A 20,889-nucleotide genomic window follows, 5' to 3' on the forward strand; every position below is an offset into this window, starting at 1 on the left:
ATTAGCACAGGAGTGGTGACTGCACAAAGAGCAAGTACTCAAACAGGTGTAGACAAACTTGTCCGTGCATGGATATTGCCTGGCCCCTCCATTTGCATAGTCCAATAAGAAGTGATGCACAAAGCTGAAGTTAGCTTCTTCTGGGGGAAAAAAAATAGGATGGACAAGAGACACAATAGTTCTCCCTTAGTGCACAAACACAGTAGGAATTATGCTGCAGATGGAAACTTGGCAGCTGTCTGCATGTGCTCTTTGCATCCCTCCTTATGAAACTGGAAACCCAGCACCTGCAACAGCCACAGGGAGATTAGCTGCTCTAAACAGCTGCAGCAAATGCATGGCTAAGCCTGAAAGTGCTGGTACTGCTTGAAAACTTGGCTGATTTCTGTAGTTACAGCAGGAAAGAAGTATCACAATCAGGTTAATGGAATTCAAAAAAGAGTGCAAGTCTTGAACACAGTAACTGCCAGACAGTTTCTGCTGCCTTTTAGAGCTGAAGTTATCAAGTCTTTAAAAAGTTAAAACTTTTGTGTTTCTGCTTTAGCATGCACATAATCTTCCCAAATCACAAGTCTCATGCCTTTCAGAGGAGTGCTACTCTGAGCTGGCACCACTCTGAACTATTTTGTAAATTGATTAAAAAACCACCTCAGCCAACTAAGACAGTAAGGAAAGGGCAACTGTCCTGCATGCCAGGTCTCATTTTTCCAGGACGTGAACTGGTGTGCCCTCTAGGGGAAGGTATGTGGGGGGACTGGGAACTGGAAAGAAAAAAAAAAAACAAACAAAAAACAAACCATCAAAATCCTCACTCCCAAAAAAATCCCTGGTGGGATAGTGGTAGGTTGCTAGAAACAGCAACATCATCTCCTCACAAGCACCACACTGCAGCCCTTCCTGCCCTCAGAACTGTGCATCACCACGTTGTGTGCTCCAAACCAAAATGAACCTCTGAGCTACAAATTCAGCCTCTATCACCTTTTCCTTCCTATACTGTGCATTAGAGATGTTAATTTTGTTCAGTCAGGGTGAACCGGGCTGGTTGACTACTAAAGTACTGCTTTTAAGTTGAGGTTTACTTTAGGAGTTCTCAAAATATATCACACTTAGTCTAAGTGGCCCCTTAATGGACTGCTGCCAAGGTCCAAAGTTTGCTTACCCTCCCTTCTTATGTGGGAGACAGATCAAGTACTCTGGTTTGTTTGCAGTGAATTAGGAGAAGAAACCTGCAACAACACCTGGCAGCTACACTCTCATCCTTACACACAAACAGAAAGATAAGTATTAAGAGCACTCACATTTTCAAAATATTACACATTTTAATTAACTGACACATAAAACTATCCGAAAATTGTAAATTTGTTTTCCATTCTGGAAACGGAAGTCTATAAATGTGCACACCTGTATACTTACCTCAACATTTTTCTTGCATTTCTGGGTTCTTCATGCCAGGTCCACCCAGGGATTCAGGAGCTCTCACAAGATCTCAATGTCTAACTTGAGCCTCCACTGCCAGAAGTCCCTATTCAGCGTGTCCAGCTGTCACTCACACCATAGCAATGAATTTCAGGCACATGAACAAGATGCTCACAATAATGTCATTTACACAGCTGTGTCTTTGAGATGCACTTGCCTCCTACTCAGACTGCAACTCTGCATTACCATTATGAACGGGAATTCCACAGCCAGCTTTATACAGCATGTTATCTACCAGCTGGAACAAGTCCAGACCTATTTGGTTCATGAAAAATAATGAAGTTTACCCATAAGCAGAGCTACAGCTGGCTGCACTGGGAGCAGCTAGCAAGAAGAAGTGTTTCCCAAACAGTAGTAGATGGATAGAAATTAAAGGTGCTTTAGTTACAATTTACCACTGTTCAGCAAAATCTAAAATTATTACCCGGATGGTTAATGCAGACTCAGATAGTAAGTGGCATGTAGAAGCAGTTAAGTAATGAAAAATGAGAATTTAGATTTTATGCCAATTGTATAGTCAGGGTTGTAAACTGAGTACAAACACAACACATGCTGCCTTACCAGAATAACCCTGTAAAGCAGGACCCAACTCACCAGTCTGTTTTGCTGCTTGCAGACAGTCAAGGGAAAAAGAACTACTGCAGAATTAATGCCAGAAGGCTTTTGATTTCTCAGACTAACAAGGAAACTACACATGTGACAGCATCACTGCTGGCTGTACAGAATTAGTTTACACCAGCTGGACGTATTTCAATATTATTTAACAGCTACCGTAAACCCGTGATGATCTTAACCTCTTGCTCAAACTTCACTAACTTTATTGACTATTCCAGCACGAGGGTGGCTGTTCCACATCTCAGCCTTTGCACAGGTTCTTTAACAATTGTTTAAAGGTAGAATTCTCTAAGATTTAAAACTACCTGTGTAACTGCATCTTGTTTGTCCCGTTTTCAAGTTCTCAGCACCCCTGACTCACTTAGCAGGGGTAGCTTACAGGGTTCATTGACACAAAAGCAATTTTTCAACAGTACCAACTGATGAAAAGAGTTCTAGTATTAAAGTAATTTTAAAATTTTGAAAATCAAATCAGTGACTTCTGAGCTAGTTCAAAGACAGCTATGCAGAACTTGCATTTAAAAAAAATTTATTTAGACATCTGTTGCTCTTAAATTACAAAAGTTAAAAAGAGCACGCAGTGCACTGACACATCACCCATTACTTCTAAAGCTGTTTTAAGACATAAGGTGGTTTCTTCAAGAGAACACAACTCAACAGGATCCAAACTCAACTATCCATTTCTCGTATTTCTCAATGTCCGCAGCAGAAACAGATTTAGAAACTTTCTTCAAAGCTATTTCGAAGTCTTCCATAGTTGTTGGCATGTGCATTTCATCTCGGGGAAGATTTCTGATTTCTTCTGGGGTCAAGCCTTCAATACGCCTCCTCATAGCCATCAGTGATGCATCTCTAGTCAGGAGGGTAAGAAAATAAAATCATTACTCAGTGCAGGATGCTGAGTTCAGTTGTTTGAAAGGCTCAACACGGCATTCCAGTTAAGCTGCTGCATTCAAAGAGATTCAATAAAGAACTGTCAACTTTTACGGGGAGATCTCCAAGTGCTTGTACAAGCCACAATCCCATGTTATCCATATTTTTCAAACATGGCATTATCCTCACTGGATATCTGAACAGCTACTATTCATAGGCTAGGCAAAAGAGGTAAAGACAAACTAGTTTAGCTGATGTCACTGCATGCCTATGATGTAGCTGCTGTTTATAGTATTTTTAAACAGGAACACTGCAATAACAATTTCACTCCTCCTAGATATAGAAGGAGTAGCTGAAGTGTTTTGAATGTTTTCTGGTTTGAACAGTAATCCCACTTCAAAGACAGAGGAGTCAACAGTATCCACCTCCAACCTGTACACTCAAGAGCTAAATGTTAAATAACAAAATCTGTTCTGTCTGTAGCTCCTCAAACTTCTGCCCTTAATGAGCACTGAGTGCTTTTACAAGTGTGTCATTTTCTTTAGTGTTAGGTTTGACTACTTTTAGATTTCCAGCAGTAAATCTCGTAGCAGCAGGTGACGAGCTGGCAAGGTGATAATTAGGTAACACTGGAAGGCTGAAGTTCCTGCTAATTCATTGTTATAGATCTTATAATAACAAGAAAATGCTGTTAATCTGTCTAGCAGTAAAAAAGATTGAATCTTTTAATCTCGGTGATATCACAGTAGTAAATTGTGTCATATCAGAAGGTGAGATTCTAAAGAGAGCAAAACTTACACATTGCCTTCCAGAAGGATTTAGAAAAATGGTTTGAGCATGTTCTGTTTCAGTACCATCCCCTCTCGCTAAAGGAAACCATAACTGTCAGACTTCAGGAATTTACTAAATTCACAGAATCACAGAATATTCCAAGATGGAAGGGACCCCCAAGGATCATCAAGTCAAACTCTTGAATGAATGGCCTGTACAGGAACTGAACCCACAACCTTGATATTATTAGCACCATGCTCTGTCTAACTGAGCTAATCTCAGTGTTAATTAATAAATTAAAATCTCTTAATACAGGAACTAAAATTTTAGAACAACCAAAAGATTGCCTTGTTGAACTCCATCTCAACCAAATACCACCACGCTTCACTGTTACATCATTTGTAAACCATAAGCTACACAATGGGGTGAGGGGACATTCCATGCATCTAATTTGCTTCCAGACAGCAGTTTAAAAAATCAGAAAAGTCCAGCGAAAACAATCCAGCCAACCAACCAACAAGCCCATCATACCTTAACACACTGACAGAACTGAAGCGCAGCTGCCACCACTACTTCCTTTTGTAAAGTCATTTTATGGACAGTCCAGTATTCCAAACTGAACTCCTGGTGCTTTCTCAAATGCACTCTTGGTGCCTGAAGAAGCACCAAAGCTCTATTCAAAACACAGTTAGCCACCCACTGGAAGACACAGCAGGGGCCAGTTCTGTTCTAAAGGCCTTTCAACATTGACAGTCCACCCAAAACAACAATTCAAAGTTAGTTCATACTCACATCTGATCTGCAATTAGGATGCATTTTCTATTTCCTGAATTTTAAAATGAAGATTCACCTTCATTTCCCCCTGCTTATATGCTGACTGCTAGGAACTGTAGTGTTACCTCTGACTGGTTTTCACTCTAGCTCAGCAAACTTTGGACTTCACTTCAAATTCTTTAAGATAGGAGGGTAATTTCAGCAAACCAGAGCTCTTGGTCCACTTTTTCTTACGTTCTGCTTGTGTCACTAGCAAGGACTGACATAGTATACAGGTTTGAACTTTACTCTGCTTATATCCTGAGAGCCTGAACCATAAAAAAGCACGTTTAAATCATCCACATCTTTTTGTCTCAATATAAATGAAACCATCATATCCAAGAGCTATTTGTGCTGACACCATGAACAAAGTGTAAATACATAGGTTAATGCAAGTACTTTCTTAGTAATTTCAAACCATGTACATCCAAATCTCAGTTCATCTGGATTTCTGCTTGCTGCCACCTCACTCATCACTTCAGAGACTGCCACAAATAGCAGATGCAGAGGTTTCTTTGTGTTTTTTTTAATCTTTTTGTTTTGTTTTATAGTATTTGTACAAAGGGGCTTTGGTTAAAAAACCAGAAGTAATTGTGCACAAATATATACACACATAAATTTCACTGAAAAACATCACAAGTATTTTCATTTCTAAAATAAGTGTATTGATATTCAATATAAAATTAATTACAAACAACAAACATGGAACAGACTGAAGGAGAAAAACCACAGCTAAAATACACAGACCAAAATAAACAGCAGACCAAATAAACTCTTTCATATAACATGAACCTATTAGCACAAACTCCTTTCAAAGCAGAACCAAAGATCAGAAGAACACCAGAAATCCACCTCACAAACGCAACAAATCTCCACAACACAGATTCAGAAGAACTAACATACCATTCTTTTCCCAGACTCTGCGCAAGGTTTGTTTAGGAAACTCTACCGAGGTCTGAATTTTTAGCCCAGCCTGCAGTGGCCCTGCTGCCAGAGCCTTTGGTGGCAGCTTTGTGTACAGGCTGCTTGCTTTCATCCCTGTGGCACAGCACATTGTCCTCCCAGCTGCGCTGACACGTGTCTGCAGAACCACGTTAAGAATGTGGGCAAGAAACGGATCCGTGTTTGAAGGAGCAGCCGGGAGGTGCTTTTACTCCAGCCCTCTCACCCTGCTCAAAGCCCACAGAAGCTGGGCTGGAACAGCCAGGAGCTCAAGCCTTGCCCTGCCACGCTTCAGTGCTACCTCCAAAGCCTGAAAGCAGCGTTACACAGGTGTTCATCAGATGACAACAGCATCTTAAACAGCTTCGGTTCTCTGTCCGTACTGCAGATCTCAGAGCTTCCACTGCCACAGCTGTGCCAGTGCAAGTCTTCTGATGTAAACAAAACAACTTGTCCCTTAACAGATCAGTCCTCTCCCTCCCTTTCCAGTTTTTCAAAGAAAATACAAGGGAAGAATTAGAAGATATTTTTAGTCAATTATTTCAGGAATCTAGGCTAGAGAACAGGCGCACAAACAACTGTATGCCAACAGTACCAAGGATTCAGGGAAATGAAGGAGGTAGCAGAAAACTCTAGTCAGTCTCATCACAAAAACCAATGTGGTGAGTACACAGCTCTTGTACCATCACACAAGACTCTACACCTTTTCCATGTCATGAGAGAAGAAAACTCCATGTTTTTACTTTAGTTATTCCAGCCTCTATCCCTGTTGCCTCTCACATATGGATTTCTGCAGAAGTCATATAGCCCAAGCAGAACGACTGCAACTCAACAAGTTAACCATCCTCTGGATAATCCTCACGCATGGAATTTAGTCTACATGAAAGAAGGTGGAATTTTACCTAAATCACAGCCTACTAGATTACAAGGTTACAACTACTCTTCAAATGGAAATTTAGGTACATATTAATGCAGTATTTCACCTTTTAGCCACACATAAAAGACGAGTCCATTTTTATCCAATAACTTTAATCATGTAAACTGGCTGCCTTACAAACAGTTTTCCCAAAGTCTGCAGCAGTAATAACACAAATGATGCAATGTCAGCTTACCTGCATACGTTGGTAATGTCTGCACCTGAATAACCCTCCATTTTCTCAGCTATGTTTGCAAGGTCAACATCATCAGCCAGTTCCAACTCTCGCAGATTTATTTTCAGGAGTTCCTCTCTACCTTTGGCTAATCACAGAAAAGAAAATTGAGTCTGTACAATTTGCTTTCTGAAGATAAACAATAAATTGACGGAGGATAAGAGGTAAGGATGAGGAAAGGATGCTGTACTTGCTAAAAAGGTAAATATTCATGTTTAGATTTAAGCTGGTCCTGAATCCATAAGTGAATTTGCATACACGTATCAATTAGATTTTTAAACCAAGTGATCAAAACTCTTTAGAAAGGAATATTGATAAAGTTTAGCTATTAGAATTTTTAACCACTCCTCTCCCCAGTTCTTCATACCTGATGGTAAAGGAATGTAAATTCTCTTTTCTAGTCTCCGTCTTAGTGCTTCATCAATATCCCAAGGAAAATTAGTAGCAGCAAGTACCATGACCATCTTAGAAGGATCATCATTTTCAGTAGCACCCCCTACACCTGCAGTGCAGAAAAGAGGTAAAATATGCATATGTTTTTTGAAATTTCATGTACAGAGGAAACAGTTCTGCAGTATTAAAGCAGAAATGTACACTACTGCACTTTAATGAGCCCAAGCATAATAGAATCACCAAGCACAACACTTGTTCACTTTTTCATCTCTGTGACAGTCTGCAAGCATAAATGGAAGCCTGGTTTAAACAGCAGCAGGGGCATAGGGCTCTGCTCAGACGAGGAAGTTCCTCTCTATCATGGCTAGAATGGTTTTACAGCAGAGTTGTTTGTACTTCTGCCACAACAGTGGTTCAATTTTCACACCAACATCCTGTAGCAGCCTGTGAGGAAACAAAACAATGCCCAACATCATCACCACATCAAAAACCAACATCCCCCACAGTATTCACCAACAGCCACACTAAAGCAGCATGACTCCCCTACAAGGTGTCTTCACGTCTGAAGTCAGGCCAAAGGTTTCTCATGTACAGGTGGACTGTGCAAACTGCTGAAGTGAATGTTTAAATTTGGTGGACTAAATCAGAACTTCTTAGAGACAGACAGAACACCTCAGTTTCTAAACACTATGACTCTGCTACAAAGGGAAGAAGGTGATTTTGTTAAAGTTGCTATTCTCTGTATCTACTGGTTTTGGTTAAAACAACAGGACTGGGCTGTGGGATAGCTGCTGTACCTACTCTGCCTGAGAGTCTGCATATAAAACACAATTTATTAATGCCTAAGTAAAAGGACTGAAATAGTGCTTACTAATAAAATCAGATTATGTACATACTTGATATGAGAACAGTATTAGAGCTCTGCTGCTCTTTAAAGACAAAAATAAAAGGGTACCAACATCAGAGAAGGAGAAATAAATATGCAAATCTTCTGACTCATGGAATTCTATCACAAAGCAGTCCATAGATTAGCACTTCTCAGTAGTTTCTTTCCTTCTCTCTGCTCCCCAGAACAGAAAATAAAGGCCTCTGCAGCAACTCTGCATTGTTACCTACTTTTGAACTTCATTGATTTGTGAAATTTTAGCCACATATTTGTAGTGAAATCAGTGTTTTAAAATGAGAACTCTCTCAACCACTTCTATAAAACAGAAGAACTTCACTTGTTATTTATATTTTTAGAAGAAAAAGAGATCCCAAAGAAGTGAAATGCGATGCTGCCTTTGAAGTTTAAATAAAAACAGGTAACAGTTCTTTTGAAGCACTTTTTACTCAATTTTGAAGAAGTGAGTGATATGCCAGGCAAAGACTGAGAGAAGCAGGGGTTTTTTCTGCTGCTCTTTTGAAATTTCTTCTATTTTCCACTGAATCTTCCTTATTCTGGGTCACTAATAAAAGATCATATCTCAGAGGCCAAAAGACTGTTAAATAATGTCACTTGTAGCATTTAACCTATTTCATGTAAGGCTTTTGAAAAACTGCTTCTGAAGAATGAAGTTTTCCTTGGTTTTTTTTGGTCCCTCAAGTTTCCCCCAGTCCAGCAGCTCCCAGTGATCAGGTTATTTACCATCCATCTGAACGAGCAGCTCTGCCTTCACACGTCGGCTGGCTTCGTGCTCCTCCGAAGTTCCCCTGCGGCTACAGATGGAGTCTATCTCATCAATAAATATGGTTGTGGGGGCATAAAATCGAGCCTGAAGAAAGCAAAAGATAAAGCAGAAGCTGAAATAGCAGTTCACTCCCTTTTAAGAAGTAGCAGCATATTCAGAGCAGAGTAATGATGTATTTACCCCAGCTCCTAGGTATCAAAGGATCCCCACCCTTCCCTCTCTTGGACCCCAGCTCTCAGGTACAGAGCAGCTGTGCATTCATCCAGAGCCTTTGAGCAGAACGACTTTTGGCTAAGTCCTGTAGTTGTTAGGGCTAAAACCAAACATTTCATAAGCTATAGGCAGTTTCCCACATTAGGAGTAACATTCTGAACTGTGAAAGTCATCACAGATTGCTGGAATAGTGAAATACTTTCAGTTAAAGCCAGGATGAATGTTAAGCTGGGACATCATGACATGGAGCTTGTCCAAGAGATAGATGAACTGCAAAATAAGTGACCTTTCTGAAAACAAGTGCATTTAAAGACAAGGATCCAGGATAATAAAAGCTATTGTATGAGAGCAGTTGACATGCTGCTCATTGTGTTATCTGTATTTTTGACCAATCACATTAAATGAGCTGGTATCTCTAACAAACTATAATGTAAAAGATCTTTTACTTCCTGCCTTTTCTGATTACTGCAATTGCAACTCTGCTGTCCCCTTCAGTAGTGGGCACCTCAGCAAACACTGCACAACACCTCGTAACACATGGGAAAAAAACCCCAACTATTTTCTGAGCCCATTTCAAGTATTATGTGCTCTGAAGCCAACTACAGTTTGGGAGGCCACTTCTTTTAACCACAAACAAAAAACCACCCACAGAAACAACAAAGCACACAACCTAAATAGGGTTCTCACCCAGAAAGCAATTAACTCCATCCCTAGATTTCCATTCAAGTAGGTTCTGCAGCACTCACCAGCTTACAGTGAGCTACCTCTAATGTAGCAAGTTAACCCTGAAAATAAAAGACAACCTATTTTTCAGCTTTTATAAATCCATTTAGGAATAATCTTGAAACGCAAATGGGCAAATCAGTAATGGCCCAAGCATTCCAAGCTTGGAGAGCTATTTATGGATGCTCTAAGTCTGAAACCTTGGTAAGGTTTCACTGCTTCAGAGGTGATTCTACTTAATTATCTCACTGATTCTGACCAGAAACTTAAATCACCATTTCAAACAGCAGACGAACAAGTTTCTCAGATTCTCCTCTGTATTTTGAGGTAAGTGTGGAAGAAGAAACATTGAAAAAAGTTGTCTTGCATTCAGTGGCTACAGCTTTTGCTAGGAGGGTCTTTCCAGTACCAGGAGGACCAACCATCAGCACACCCTATAAAAATGAAAAAGAACTACTTTTAGGACAAGAATCAAACCAGAGAATTTTAGAGTTTGCTTAGCGTAATAGTAAACGACTGGATGCAAATTTTCCCTTGAACAGTAATTCAAAGGTAAGTAATTAAAGTCATTGCTTACTTGCAAACACCCCCTAGCTGAAGACACTGTGCAGGTATCCGGCTGACATCTTTCTTTTGTTGTTATATACAATAAATTTTGTTACTAAAACGTAGGAAGAATTTATTTAAACTGTAAAACATTTGAAATTTCTTGTTCTGCCAAAATCTAATCTCAAAATCCTACTTATGATCACAGGAGCAGATTTTTTCATACCTTCCATGGTCTTCTAATCCCCTTGAAGAACTCTGGCATCCACATTGGTAAAACTACAGCTTCCTTAAGCAGCTTTTTGGCTTCTACTAAATCAGCAATGTCATCCCTGACAAGAAAAAGAAAGTTGTTTGAGAGATTCAGACAGCAGGCAAAAGAATCACTCCACAGCTCAAAAAACTGCACAATTAAACTTATTGCTACACATTGGCTCTCCCAGAAATCTAATTAATTTTCCTGAATTATTTACATTCTAATTGCAAAAGCCTGTAACAGCTACAATTGACATCTGCCTGGCTGACACCTGGCAGGCTCCAGAAGGATGCAAAAGCAAAAAAAAAAAAAACCATGAACTATTTCACCACTGTCAGCATTCAGAGAAAGACAAGCAGAAGAAAGCAGGCTGGTTAAACTTAGCATAATTGGTAGTTAGCCTTCCTTGTTTTGCTGAGAGGTTGGATGTCCCTGAAACTTAAATACCATCTTTCATTGTTACAAGAACAACTTGCTGAAGACCAGTAAATGAGCAAATTAAACAAAATTTTTAGAATTATTTTACAGGGTTATAAAAGTATTAATTCTTAGATACCTTATAGGCTGGTCTTATTTCCTTGAAAGTAACTTTTAGGGCATTCCTCTTATCAGCATGTGCCCAAGTAACATTTTGGTTTCCAAACACATCTATATGAAGAACTAGTTTAAAATCTGAAGTCACAATCTAAGATTCAGTATAAAAACCAAAACATATATTTAAATATTAAACTGAAATCTAAGGCAGTTGCATGCATACTAAGTGTTTTGTGGGACTTTTTGGTTTTTTTTAAAGCCTACTTTATTTGCCAGAAGAATTTTGCTCATTTAATCCTCACAAAACCACCTAAGCTTGGAAACATTTGGAACACAAAACAGCCTTTATATAAGGTTTAATATTTAACACGTTTATGTAAAGGCATTGGCACAGGATTATATTTTATACTCGTGGCCACATTACATCCAGCAACATTTCCAAGGGTTCCTATATTGACATCTTTGTTAATCAGTTTTCTGACTTGATATGCCCCAGAGTAGCAAAACAGATTTTCAAATGAAGAGACACTGACAGAAATTAGAAACTTTTACACTGCAAAAGAGTATCTCAAAAATTGATCTTAAGACTCTCAGAAAATTTTGAGAAGCTTTGTATTGCCAAGTTGGGCAGGACTTTAGACAACCTGATTTAGAGAAAGATGTCCCTGCCATGGCAGGGGACTGCTTTAGCTGATTTTAAAGGTCCGTCCCGCCCAAACTATTCTATGAATCTATGCATGGAAAAAAATTTTTGAGCTCTAGAAGTATACAAGGACATAAATAGTTGCCTATTTAAAGGCAGTAAGGAAATCCTGTATGTACTTTTCATATGTAAAATGCTTTTTTATATGTTAAAATACTTAATTCTTGTCATACCATGCGAGAGGAAACAGAAACAGCTCAAGAGACTAGCAGCAGTACTCAAACTTACCATCGGATGTTTGGATTCTGAGAAATTATATCTCTTTCCAAAGCTTCTACTAAATCTTTGTCATATCCAGTACTATCAAATTTCTTTGGTTCAGACTCTGAAATCTCAGATGTGGATTTGTTCTACATATAAAGGATATAACAATGTAAATACATAACAAAGGTTATGCTACTAATGAATTTTTACCACAAGTCCACAACAGCATCATATTTTTAGAAGATGGCAACATAAACCAGCATGAAAATCATGAAGCATCCATATTATGGCTGCACTGCAGGATGGATCTGTGTGTTTCACCCAGATTTCTGTACTGCCCTGGTTCCATTTCCTTCTCCCCAAAGCCAGCATGTTGTACTGAGGCAGTTTCTTTGTTTTGGTACCTAATGAAAACTGCATACACCTATCCCAGTGAAACAGCTTCTGCCTCTTCTCCCACAGAAACATGAAACTATCTGAGACACAGCAGGGGAAAATTATGTGTAAGACTGGACCACAAGTGTCACACAGAGTATCCCAAATTCTCTAAGTGTCATAAATATGCCATGTATGTGGGACACAAAAAAAAAAAAAAAAATTAAGCATGACTTCCATAAGTAGAATGAGAATGGTGATCTGCAGGGAGACCACAGGGGTAAAACCAGAGCTAATTAACTGATACAGAAGCATGGACATGAACAGCAGAGAAGCAGCTCTGCAGCAGAGTCAAAGCAAAGAAGCTACATAGTTGAAAGGGCTCAAACAGCAGAGACCATGCAACTGAAAGGAAATAAAATACACTAGACATACCCTGGTTTTATACATTTAACTGCAAGCACTGGTGATGACAGAACAACTGTAAAAGAGAAAAAGAGACCTCTCCTGTCTCTCTGTGGGTATATTCTAATGGAGAGAGGATTATCACTCAAAGGCAATCTAATTTAGCTGCTAATAAAAGTAGTAGCCTACACAGCTAAACAAGTCTACCCTTGTAGATTATACTACCTCCACAGGCCATGACACCTTGCCACAGCTGAAGGCTGATGAAGCTAACAAACTATTGCATTGATATTTGATTTATTTAGACCCTGAAAAACTATGAATCTTTCCTGTATGGTCTCTTACCTTGGTCATCTGCTAAATTTATAGAGACCAGAGCACAAAGCAAAAATTAAAGCACTCCGATTGCCAAGAACAGATAATAGTTCAAGTATGCTGGGGTTTTGTTCATTTACAACTGAAGAGAGTATGGAGCTAGCAACAGATCTCAAAAGGAAAAAAAAAAAGGCAAGGGTCTCATTTAAGGATTAAGTAAATCTTGATATGCTTTGGAAGAGGCAAGTCAATCTTGGTTTAAATTATACTCAAAGCAATTATACCACAAGGACATTCCATGTCAATGAGTTCCACTGGGCTCTGTTTCAGAAATTCAGTGGTATCATTTTAAACAACTGCCCTCAAGCTGCAGTAAACATGTCACAGAATCACAGAATGGGTCAGGCTGGAAGAGAGAGACCACAGTGGGTCATCTGGTCCAACCTCCCTGCTCAAGCAGCATCATCCCAGAGCACACGGCACAGGATTGTGTCCAGATAGCTCCTGAGTATCACCAATGAGGGAAACTCCACAACCTCTCTGGACAATCTGTTCCAGTGTGTGGTTACCCACACAGTAAAAAAGTGCTTCCTCACGTTCAGGTGGCACTGCCTACGCATCTGTTTCTGCAGCCTCTTGTCCTATTGCTTGGCACCACCAAGAAGAGCCTGGAAATACCCTCTTGGCACCGACCTTCAGATATATTTACCAGATCCCAACTTCCCAGAGCGATTGCTTATTTTTAATTAATCCATAACCAACATTGTGCACGAAGAAAAGACATCTTAAAAGGTGAGATTCAAATCAGCACACTGACATGAACAGAAGAAACATTTTATAGGCATGTCATTTTCTAATTCACTCAGTAGTAAGAAAGCACAACTGAGTATCTCAACCCCGTGAAGTTGTTTTCAAGTTTACCTTTTCCTCTTTTCCTTTATTTTGCTGGTCCTTTTTTTCCCGGCTGTGGACTGCCTTCCCTTTATCGCTGGGGTTCCGAGAGGAGGGACGGTGCGAGCCCCTGCCAGCTGCACTCACACGATTATTGTGCCCTCTGCAATCACTGCACGGAGCAGACTGGCGCTTCCTGGGTCCTGGCGAAGGTCTAATTAGTTGTAACATATGCAAAAAGCCTCAGTATAAAGCCACTGGTGAGCACCACATAACCAAATCAACTGGTTACAAACTGAAAAGCCATTTGGCTCAAGATAAAAATCTGTATGTCAGAAACAAGACATTTTTAGAGAGTGACTAAAAATCCATTTTCCCTGTGCCACAAGCTCAGGGTCCACCTGCTTAAAATAAGGGCCTTGCTTTGTATATTTCATCAGTAGAAGTAATGTGCAGCTCATAAAAAATTAAAAAGCAAACAATAATTTGACAATACAATTAAAGTAATCTAACAGCCACTTTCTGTCAAAATGCACAGTTCTGTGTCTGCTTTGCACGTACTCCTGTCCCCTCCTCCATGCTACCACTGGCACATGTTAGAACCTTCAGTGAACCAGGTCAGACAGCTACTCACAGAAAAAGGCAAAAAAACCCAAAAACCACTAGACACACAGAACAATGTCTTTAGCATCCTGAAGCAGCTAATTAACGCCAACAGAGACAAAAGTGAAATAAAAACTCAAAGCCAAAAACCAAACAACTTAGGCAACAGTGTGTGGGGGGAAGAACCTTGACATATAAGACAAAACCTCCAGAAGGTTCACCTGACACCTCCTTCACCACAAATGGTGTCAAGCTGCTGGCGTGAGTGTTACACACCTCAGCTCAAGAACAAAAATTACACCACAACAGGCTGAATTCCAAGCTCACTTTGTCCTGATAAATATTAATTTAGGTCTTCAGGTTTCCTCTTACCTACGTTCAGCAGGTACTGGCAAAGACCAGACTTCTGCATCGTGAGCTGGTAATTCTTGTTGTGAGGCTTTCAATGGAGTATTGTCTAGTTTAAAACTCTCCAGTGTTTTCATTATATCTTTCACATGCTTAGCTTCCACACTTATCTCCTGCCAAACCTGATTTAAAACAAAAAAGGTAGATTAAGCACATTGGAAATAAGTTTGTAACAGTCCTCTGTTCAAGCCCATGAAATGCCTGGATGGATTCCACAGGGTTTAATGAGCTACCTAATTCTACTTCAAAGAATAAACAAGAATTACGCACATTAGATATTAAGGAGGTTTTTCTGCCTTCCTCAGCACATTAAAGAACAAACAAAGAGATTTTGGATTTAATATCAAAGAGACTTTTGACAAATTTTGCAGATTAAACAGGTACAACAGAACCTAACAGACTAAATATCAAAAGTATCAACCTAATAGGCAGAATATCAATAAAAAACCAGAGGGTTTTTGTTGAGGACACATTATCAACTTGCTGTTAAGGACAATGTTAGTCCCACTAAAACATTGAGGGAAATAAGACGCTAAAGGTACCAGTCTAAAAAACTTGAGCATAACAGGCGTACTCATCAGCCCAGCTGTTAGGGCAGACATTTCACTTGCTCCTCAGAGCCATGTTCCACTGACTGTTCTGCCACTGTCAGACAAAGAAGGCATAAAGATGACTTAAACAAGTCCAACGAAAAAGAAGCCTATATATAACAACACTAGTTTATGAGTGAATGGGGTAGGTCTTCTTGTGGCACTTTTTCAGGGACATTTTGAGGGAAAAGCATTGAAATAACAAGAATTGCCATTTACCTGCTGCCATTTCTGTTGCAGATAGGTATCTCTCACAGAGTACAGATACTTATTCATCTGGTCAAGAACTCCCTGGTAGTAGACCATTGCAGAGTCATAGTTTCCCAGTAAGGCATATTCACGGGCCAGCTTCACATTCTCAATGATCATAACAAGGCTCATGTTCAACATGAAGCTGAAGAAAACCAGGAAATATTAAGGAAGCAAAAAACCAACCAAGGATTGAAACCTTAAGCATTTTTTGCAAGTATTTTCATATGCTTATCACCTCATTTGGCATAACAAAACACAGAAGCTGAGAAAACACCGGTTACAAAAAAAGGTCTACAATGAATGTCATACATATAAAAAAAAATTTATGTTCTATTAGTAGAAATTAAGCTTTTCACTTCACAGCTTTGTTTCGTCTTGGAGATTCTGTCAAAAAGCCCATGTAAGATATGCAGATTTAAATGCATTATTACAAGTCACAGTTGCATACTCTCCTTATGTCTTTATTCCACTGTAAGATAAATTAGTATTTTACTGTGCCTGGCCTGTCTTGTGTGGTTTAAAAAAAACACCAAACAAGCAATAAACCAAAGCCCTTCCTCCTACTGCATTATGTTTCGTTAATTTCTTTTCACTTTTACATTCCGTGCACATGGGTTTTAATAGTCTGATTTTGCCTTGTGGAAAACACTATTTTTCCATTAGCTTGCTTTTACAATTCTTCAGTTTTATTTTTCTTTGAAACAAATATCCATCTTCCATACCCAGCTTGCGCCCTCCTATCACCTTCATTCTTACACCTACAAAGAAACCCCTGAAAAACATCAAGGCTGCTTAAGTTATCACTGAAAGGTAAGCAAAAGCCACAATTAGTGTGCAACCACCCATTTTATTTAACACATTGTTCAAACCATGCTGGTTTTCCCTGTCAGTGGTGCTTGTTTGTGTTTTTTTGGAGCGAACATCATAGACTGTGATGACTTCCACTTTACAGCCCTAACAGAATCTGCACTTTTAAATCAGAATAGTACAGAAGTATTATTTATGCAACTACAGTAGAAGCAGAAGCAGTAGAAGTAGACTCACTCTTTACAGTGCCATTGTCCATGGAGCAGTTGTCCCACATTATTGTCAGGGTCTTATACACCCCAGCCCCCTTCTTTTCTAAGACACTTGTCCTGTCTCCCCTTTCTTGTCTCTTACACACCAAGAATTTCCCCACTCTCCTCATAATTTCCTAACCACAGAAAACATTAAAATCAGCCAAAAAAACATGCCTGCAAGAGAGTCATCCTGTTCTCATTTTGGTACCTGTACCCAGTGCCAGGAAGAAGCAACTGCAGACAAGCAACTCCAGCTAAGCCCTGGGATGAAGCATACTTGATACAGATCAACTATTTAAAGAATGTAAGAGGCACTAAATTCACATGCGCAATGAACAGACTTAGGGCTGAATATATTTCAGGACCAGGTCAGGGTCGAGCTCAGACACATTATCAGAGGTTTCAGAAGCCACTCTTTGCACACACCTGCCAACCTATTGCTAAAATGTGAGCTTTCCATTGTAAAGAAGGCCTGGTAAGTACAAATCAAACATTTTAGGGCTTTCACTCCTTTTTTCTGTCCCCTTCTCAAGTAGTTCCACACACAGAAACACAGCTCAGGCATTCCTGAGCCAGCATCCTCTTCTTTATTTGCTTCCTTCTTCCTTCTCCAGCTTCCATTAGAGCAAATAGCTTCTGTCAAGATTTTCAGCCCAGAAGAGCACAACTCTGGCAGCAGCAGAGCTGAAGACAGGTCTCTGAGAGCCCACAGCCATCCCTGCAGAGGGGACCCGTGGGCGAGCAGGGAACCTGCTATCACAGAACCTACACGGTGTAATCTCGCTCCAGCCAGACACTCGCCCAGCTGGCCAGGATGTCTACAAGCTGATACAGTTAATGTCACCACCAACTACAAAGATTAACATATCCCAAGCTAATTAGGCTTTGGAGACACAGTTTGGCTTGGGAGTTTTGGTGGTTTTAACCTCAGGAGAAAGGGCCTAAAGATGTTTGTCAACTGCTGTTAACATCACACAGATGTTAAGAGTTTTCCCTGCTGTACTTAGGAGCAAGCTTTTCTACTCCTGCTCATCCTACCAGATACACCTGTTTGCCTGTCCTGAGAATTCAAACCGATGACTAACACTGCTGAAATCACAAGTTGAGCAAGATGCTAATAGACATGTTAAAAATCAAGTAATAGCAAGTTACTAAAACCAAACTGGACTTTTAAATACAGAAGGAAGTTAGAGGTAACTTTTTTTCACTGAATGCTGTAAAGCAATCCAAGTAGAAGAGTAACTTTATGTATACAGAAAAAAGAAAAAAAAAGTTATGAGAATAGTTATTTTCACATTTCCAGATGAAAACCAGAGTTAGAAAAAAAATAAACAACAACAAAACTAAAGAGGCTAAGTCAGAAACATATGAAAGTTTGGGACCAAAAGGATAGCACTGCACATAATTAAATAGTCAAGGACATTTTCAGGTTAGAAAGGGCAGAGAATGTAAGGACAGAAACAGAAACAGACATGTAAGCAGACTAAGCTAGCACCTCGTAGGAAGAAAAAAAAGAAAAAATAAGGCGCTCACTCAAGGTTATAATGCTATTGAAATCTACCTGTGTCATTAGTGCTATTGAAAATGCAAGATAATTTGGTTTAAACTAGAAAACTAATTTAATTTGTTGCTTCATCTTGACTCATGAGAGCAAAAGAGCTTGAAGTGGCTTCCAAATACAAGGCTCTTGAGTACAAGAGAGGCAGAAAAAGCTGCTGGCTCTGCTTATGTCTGGACATGCCACTGCTGCTGCCACAACTTCAGGCAGTGTCAGAGCTGATCCACTAATGAGAGTCCATGGGTCTGCTGCACTTGTAAGTGAAGATAGTAAAGCAGCTCTAAGGAGGAAAAAGAAGAGTAGAACACTAATCTGAAAGTAGACTGAAGTTTGTGGCAGAACGTGACAGTATACTGGGGCAGCTCAGCAGGGTGGAGAACATGGGAGAGGCATGACTACACATGAATCCAGAGTTAAACTAGAACTGAAGGGATTAAGACTCTCACAAAACTAATCCTGCACTACTTAATAGTTTTTAAAGTATTTACAAATACTTAGCAATATCACAGGTGTTTACAAATACTTGGCGCTATCACGTAACAGGATGTCAAAGCAGCAGGTCTGCACTTATCAGCCACGACCTTTCCATGAATCATGACCAGTGAAGTTATCTATGTTCCAGCAGCCACTGAAACAGTGAAGAGCTCATAAAGTTTGCAGTGAACAGGATATAAGGAAAATAACCTAAGCACTTCGTCTTGCAAGTTTAATTCTTCACTGTGTACAAACACACAGGCTTCACACAAAGAATAATCACTCTTCACGCCAGCTGTGGGTATATAAGGTTCCCTGAAATTAACCCACCTCTAGTTACAAAATACATTTTATCATTTGCTACAAGGACCTAAAATATTTCTGGAGTATAGAACAGCCAAGTTCAGCAAGGGTTGAACCTAACAAAAGTTCAATATCCCTACAGCTTGTGAGAATGAGGTTTTGAAACTTATTTTTGTATTTCATTTGAAAGATACCAGCCTAACCATTATCAAGAAAACCCAGAGGATATTTCATATTTTCCATAATAACTTCAAGAAACCATCAGTGGAAGTGATGGTAAGTTATTTCTGCTCACAGTCATACATTAGAATCCAGGAACATTGCATCAATCCTGTAACACAAAGAAGTCCCCCAAACTTTAAAAAATAAAAGAAGAGATTGATAGATAGTGTGTCAATTACCGTGGTGGACCTCCTGACTGGAAGGCACAAACCATACATGGAAAATACTTTCAAGGAGTTCCTCGCTCCAACCTTAATGTCTGGACTAAGCCAGAGCCTGAATTTTGGCAGAGCGCACATGTTTCCATTATTTCAGCCTGCTATACAGGCTCTGACATCAAAGCAACCCTATAATATTTGCAAAGTTCTCTTGGCAAGCCAGATGAGAAAAGAACACCCCAAAGTAACAGCTTTCAGGAATCAGTTTTTGCTGACGACACGATGGTCTGCACCCTTCCACCTTTAATACTCTTCTTCATAACATCCATGGCATGCAACATTTGGTATCAACAAGTGACTGTGTTCATTACTTGGGAAGGAGAGCTGCCAGGCTTACTGGATATTAAACAAAATGGTTCTCATGCAGTTGCCGTATTTAACAGTAACGGTTAGCAGAAGAAAAGTCACCAGCAGCCACAAACATAAGCATGGCTGGAAAATAAAAAACATTACAAAAATCAATCACTAGGTAGAGATACATTGGTGGATTGCGATTTTATGTTTTCCAGGCTAAGCCTTTCAGAAGGCTTTACTAAGCAGGCTACTTTCTCCCCACTTCATGAGGGCTGGCATTCTTTTTAACAACCAATGTTAAATTAACACATTTCTCTGGCAGTTTAGAGAGGTCCGCGGCTGCACAGATATCTGAAATCGCTGCCTGCAGCTTCTCTCTCTCTGGAGAGAAAACTTGCATCATCGCACATTTAACAAAAAACCCGAAAACAACAAAGCAGGTGGAGGGTGAAGGGAGACTCGTGAAGCAGAGCTCCGTGCCTGGGCCAGTGCCAGCGGCCGCAGGAGCCCACCCGGGCGGGTTGCTGGCCCTCAGCGTCGGCCGCACACCTGCGGGCAGCCCCCGACGGCGATGCCCCGTGCGGCACCGAGCACGTGTGAGCCACAGCTCTGACATAATGAGCTCCGTGGTCACGGCTGTCGCGACAGCAACCTCCGTGGCCCCTCGCTCTCCGGCCGCGGGGCAGAGCAGCCGGAGCCCGCCCGTGCCCGGGAACCCTCAGGGTGGCCCCGCCATGCGGGGCGCGACCGTCGCCCCTCGTCAAGGGCCCGCCTGTCCCTGCGGCCCGGGCCGGACCCCGCGGCCCCTTCTCGCTCACTTACTCCTGCCCGGAGCTCGCACTCCGCGGCGGCGGCAGCAGCTCACGGCGGTACCAGCCACGACCCCTCCACTTCTTCCGCCCCCTTCCTCCCGCAGCGGCGCTGGCCCCGCCCCGGCCCTGCCCGCCGCCTCCTCCCGCCGCCGCCGCCGGCAATTTTTGAAGGCAAATCCGGCTGCGTCACTTCCAGCCTGGTGGGACGAGGGAGAAGGTCCGCGC

The 20,889-nt window shown here is 40.7% G+C and overlaps 1 protein-coding gene across 1 annotated transcript; it reads right to left on the bottom strand.

Annotated features, from left to right (window-relative positions):
* Positions 1-2,603: 2,603 nt before the first annotated feature.
* Positions 2,604-20,815, bottom strand: KATNA1 (katanin catalytic subunit A1). The gene is made up of 11 exons (XM_041423794.1): positions 20,675-20,815; positions 15,690-15,864; positions 14,845-15,002; positions 13,900-14,083; positions 11,908-12,029; positions 10,413-10,518; positions 9,916-10,074; positions 8,662-8,788; positions 7,009-7,143; positions 6,603-6,729; positions 2,604-2,943 (listed from the first exon to the last, which is right to left on the bottom strand). Exons 2-11 carry the CDS (start codon positions 15,858-15,860, stop codon positions 2,745-2,747), a joined length of 1,488 nt encoding a protein of 495 aa, XP_041279728.1. The 5' UTR covers positions 15,861-15,864; positions 20,675-20,815; the 3' UTR covers positions 2,604-2,744.
* Between the last annotated feature and the right edge of the window lie 74 nt (positions 20,816-20,889).

The sequence above is a fragment of the Onychostruthus taczanowskii genome, unplaced genomic scaffold, assembly GCF_017590055.1.
Source record: "Onychostruthus taczanowskii isolate IOZ18803 unplaced genomic scaffold, ASM1759005v1 scaffold8, whole genome shotgun sequence".
Classification (NCBI taxonomy): Eukaryota; Metazoa; Chordata; class Aves; order Passeriformes; family Passeridae; genus Onychostruthus; species Onychostruthus taczanowskii.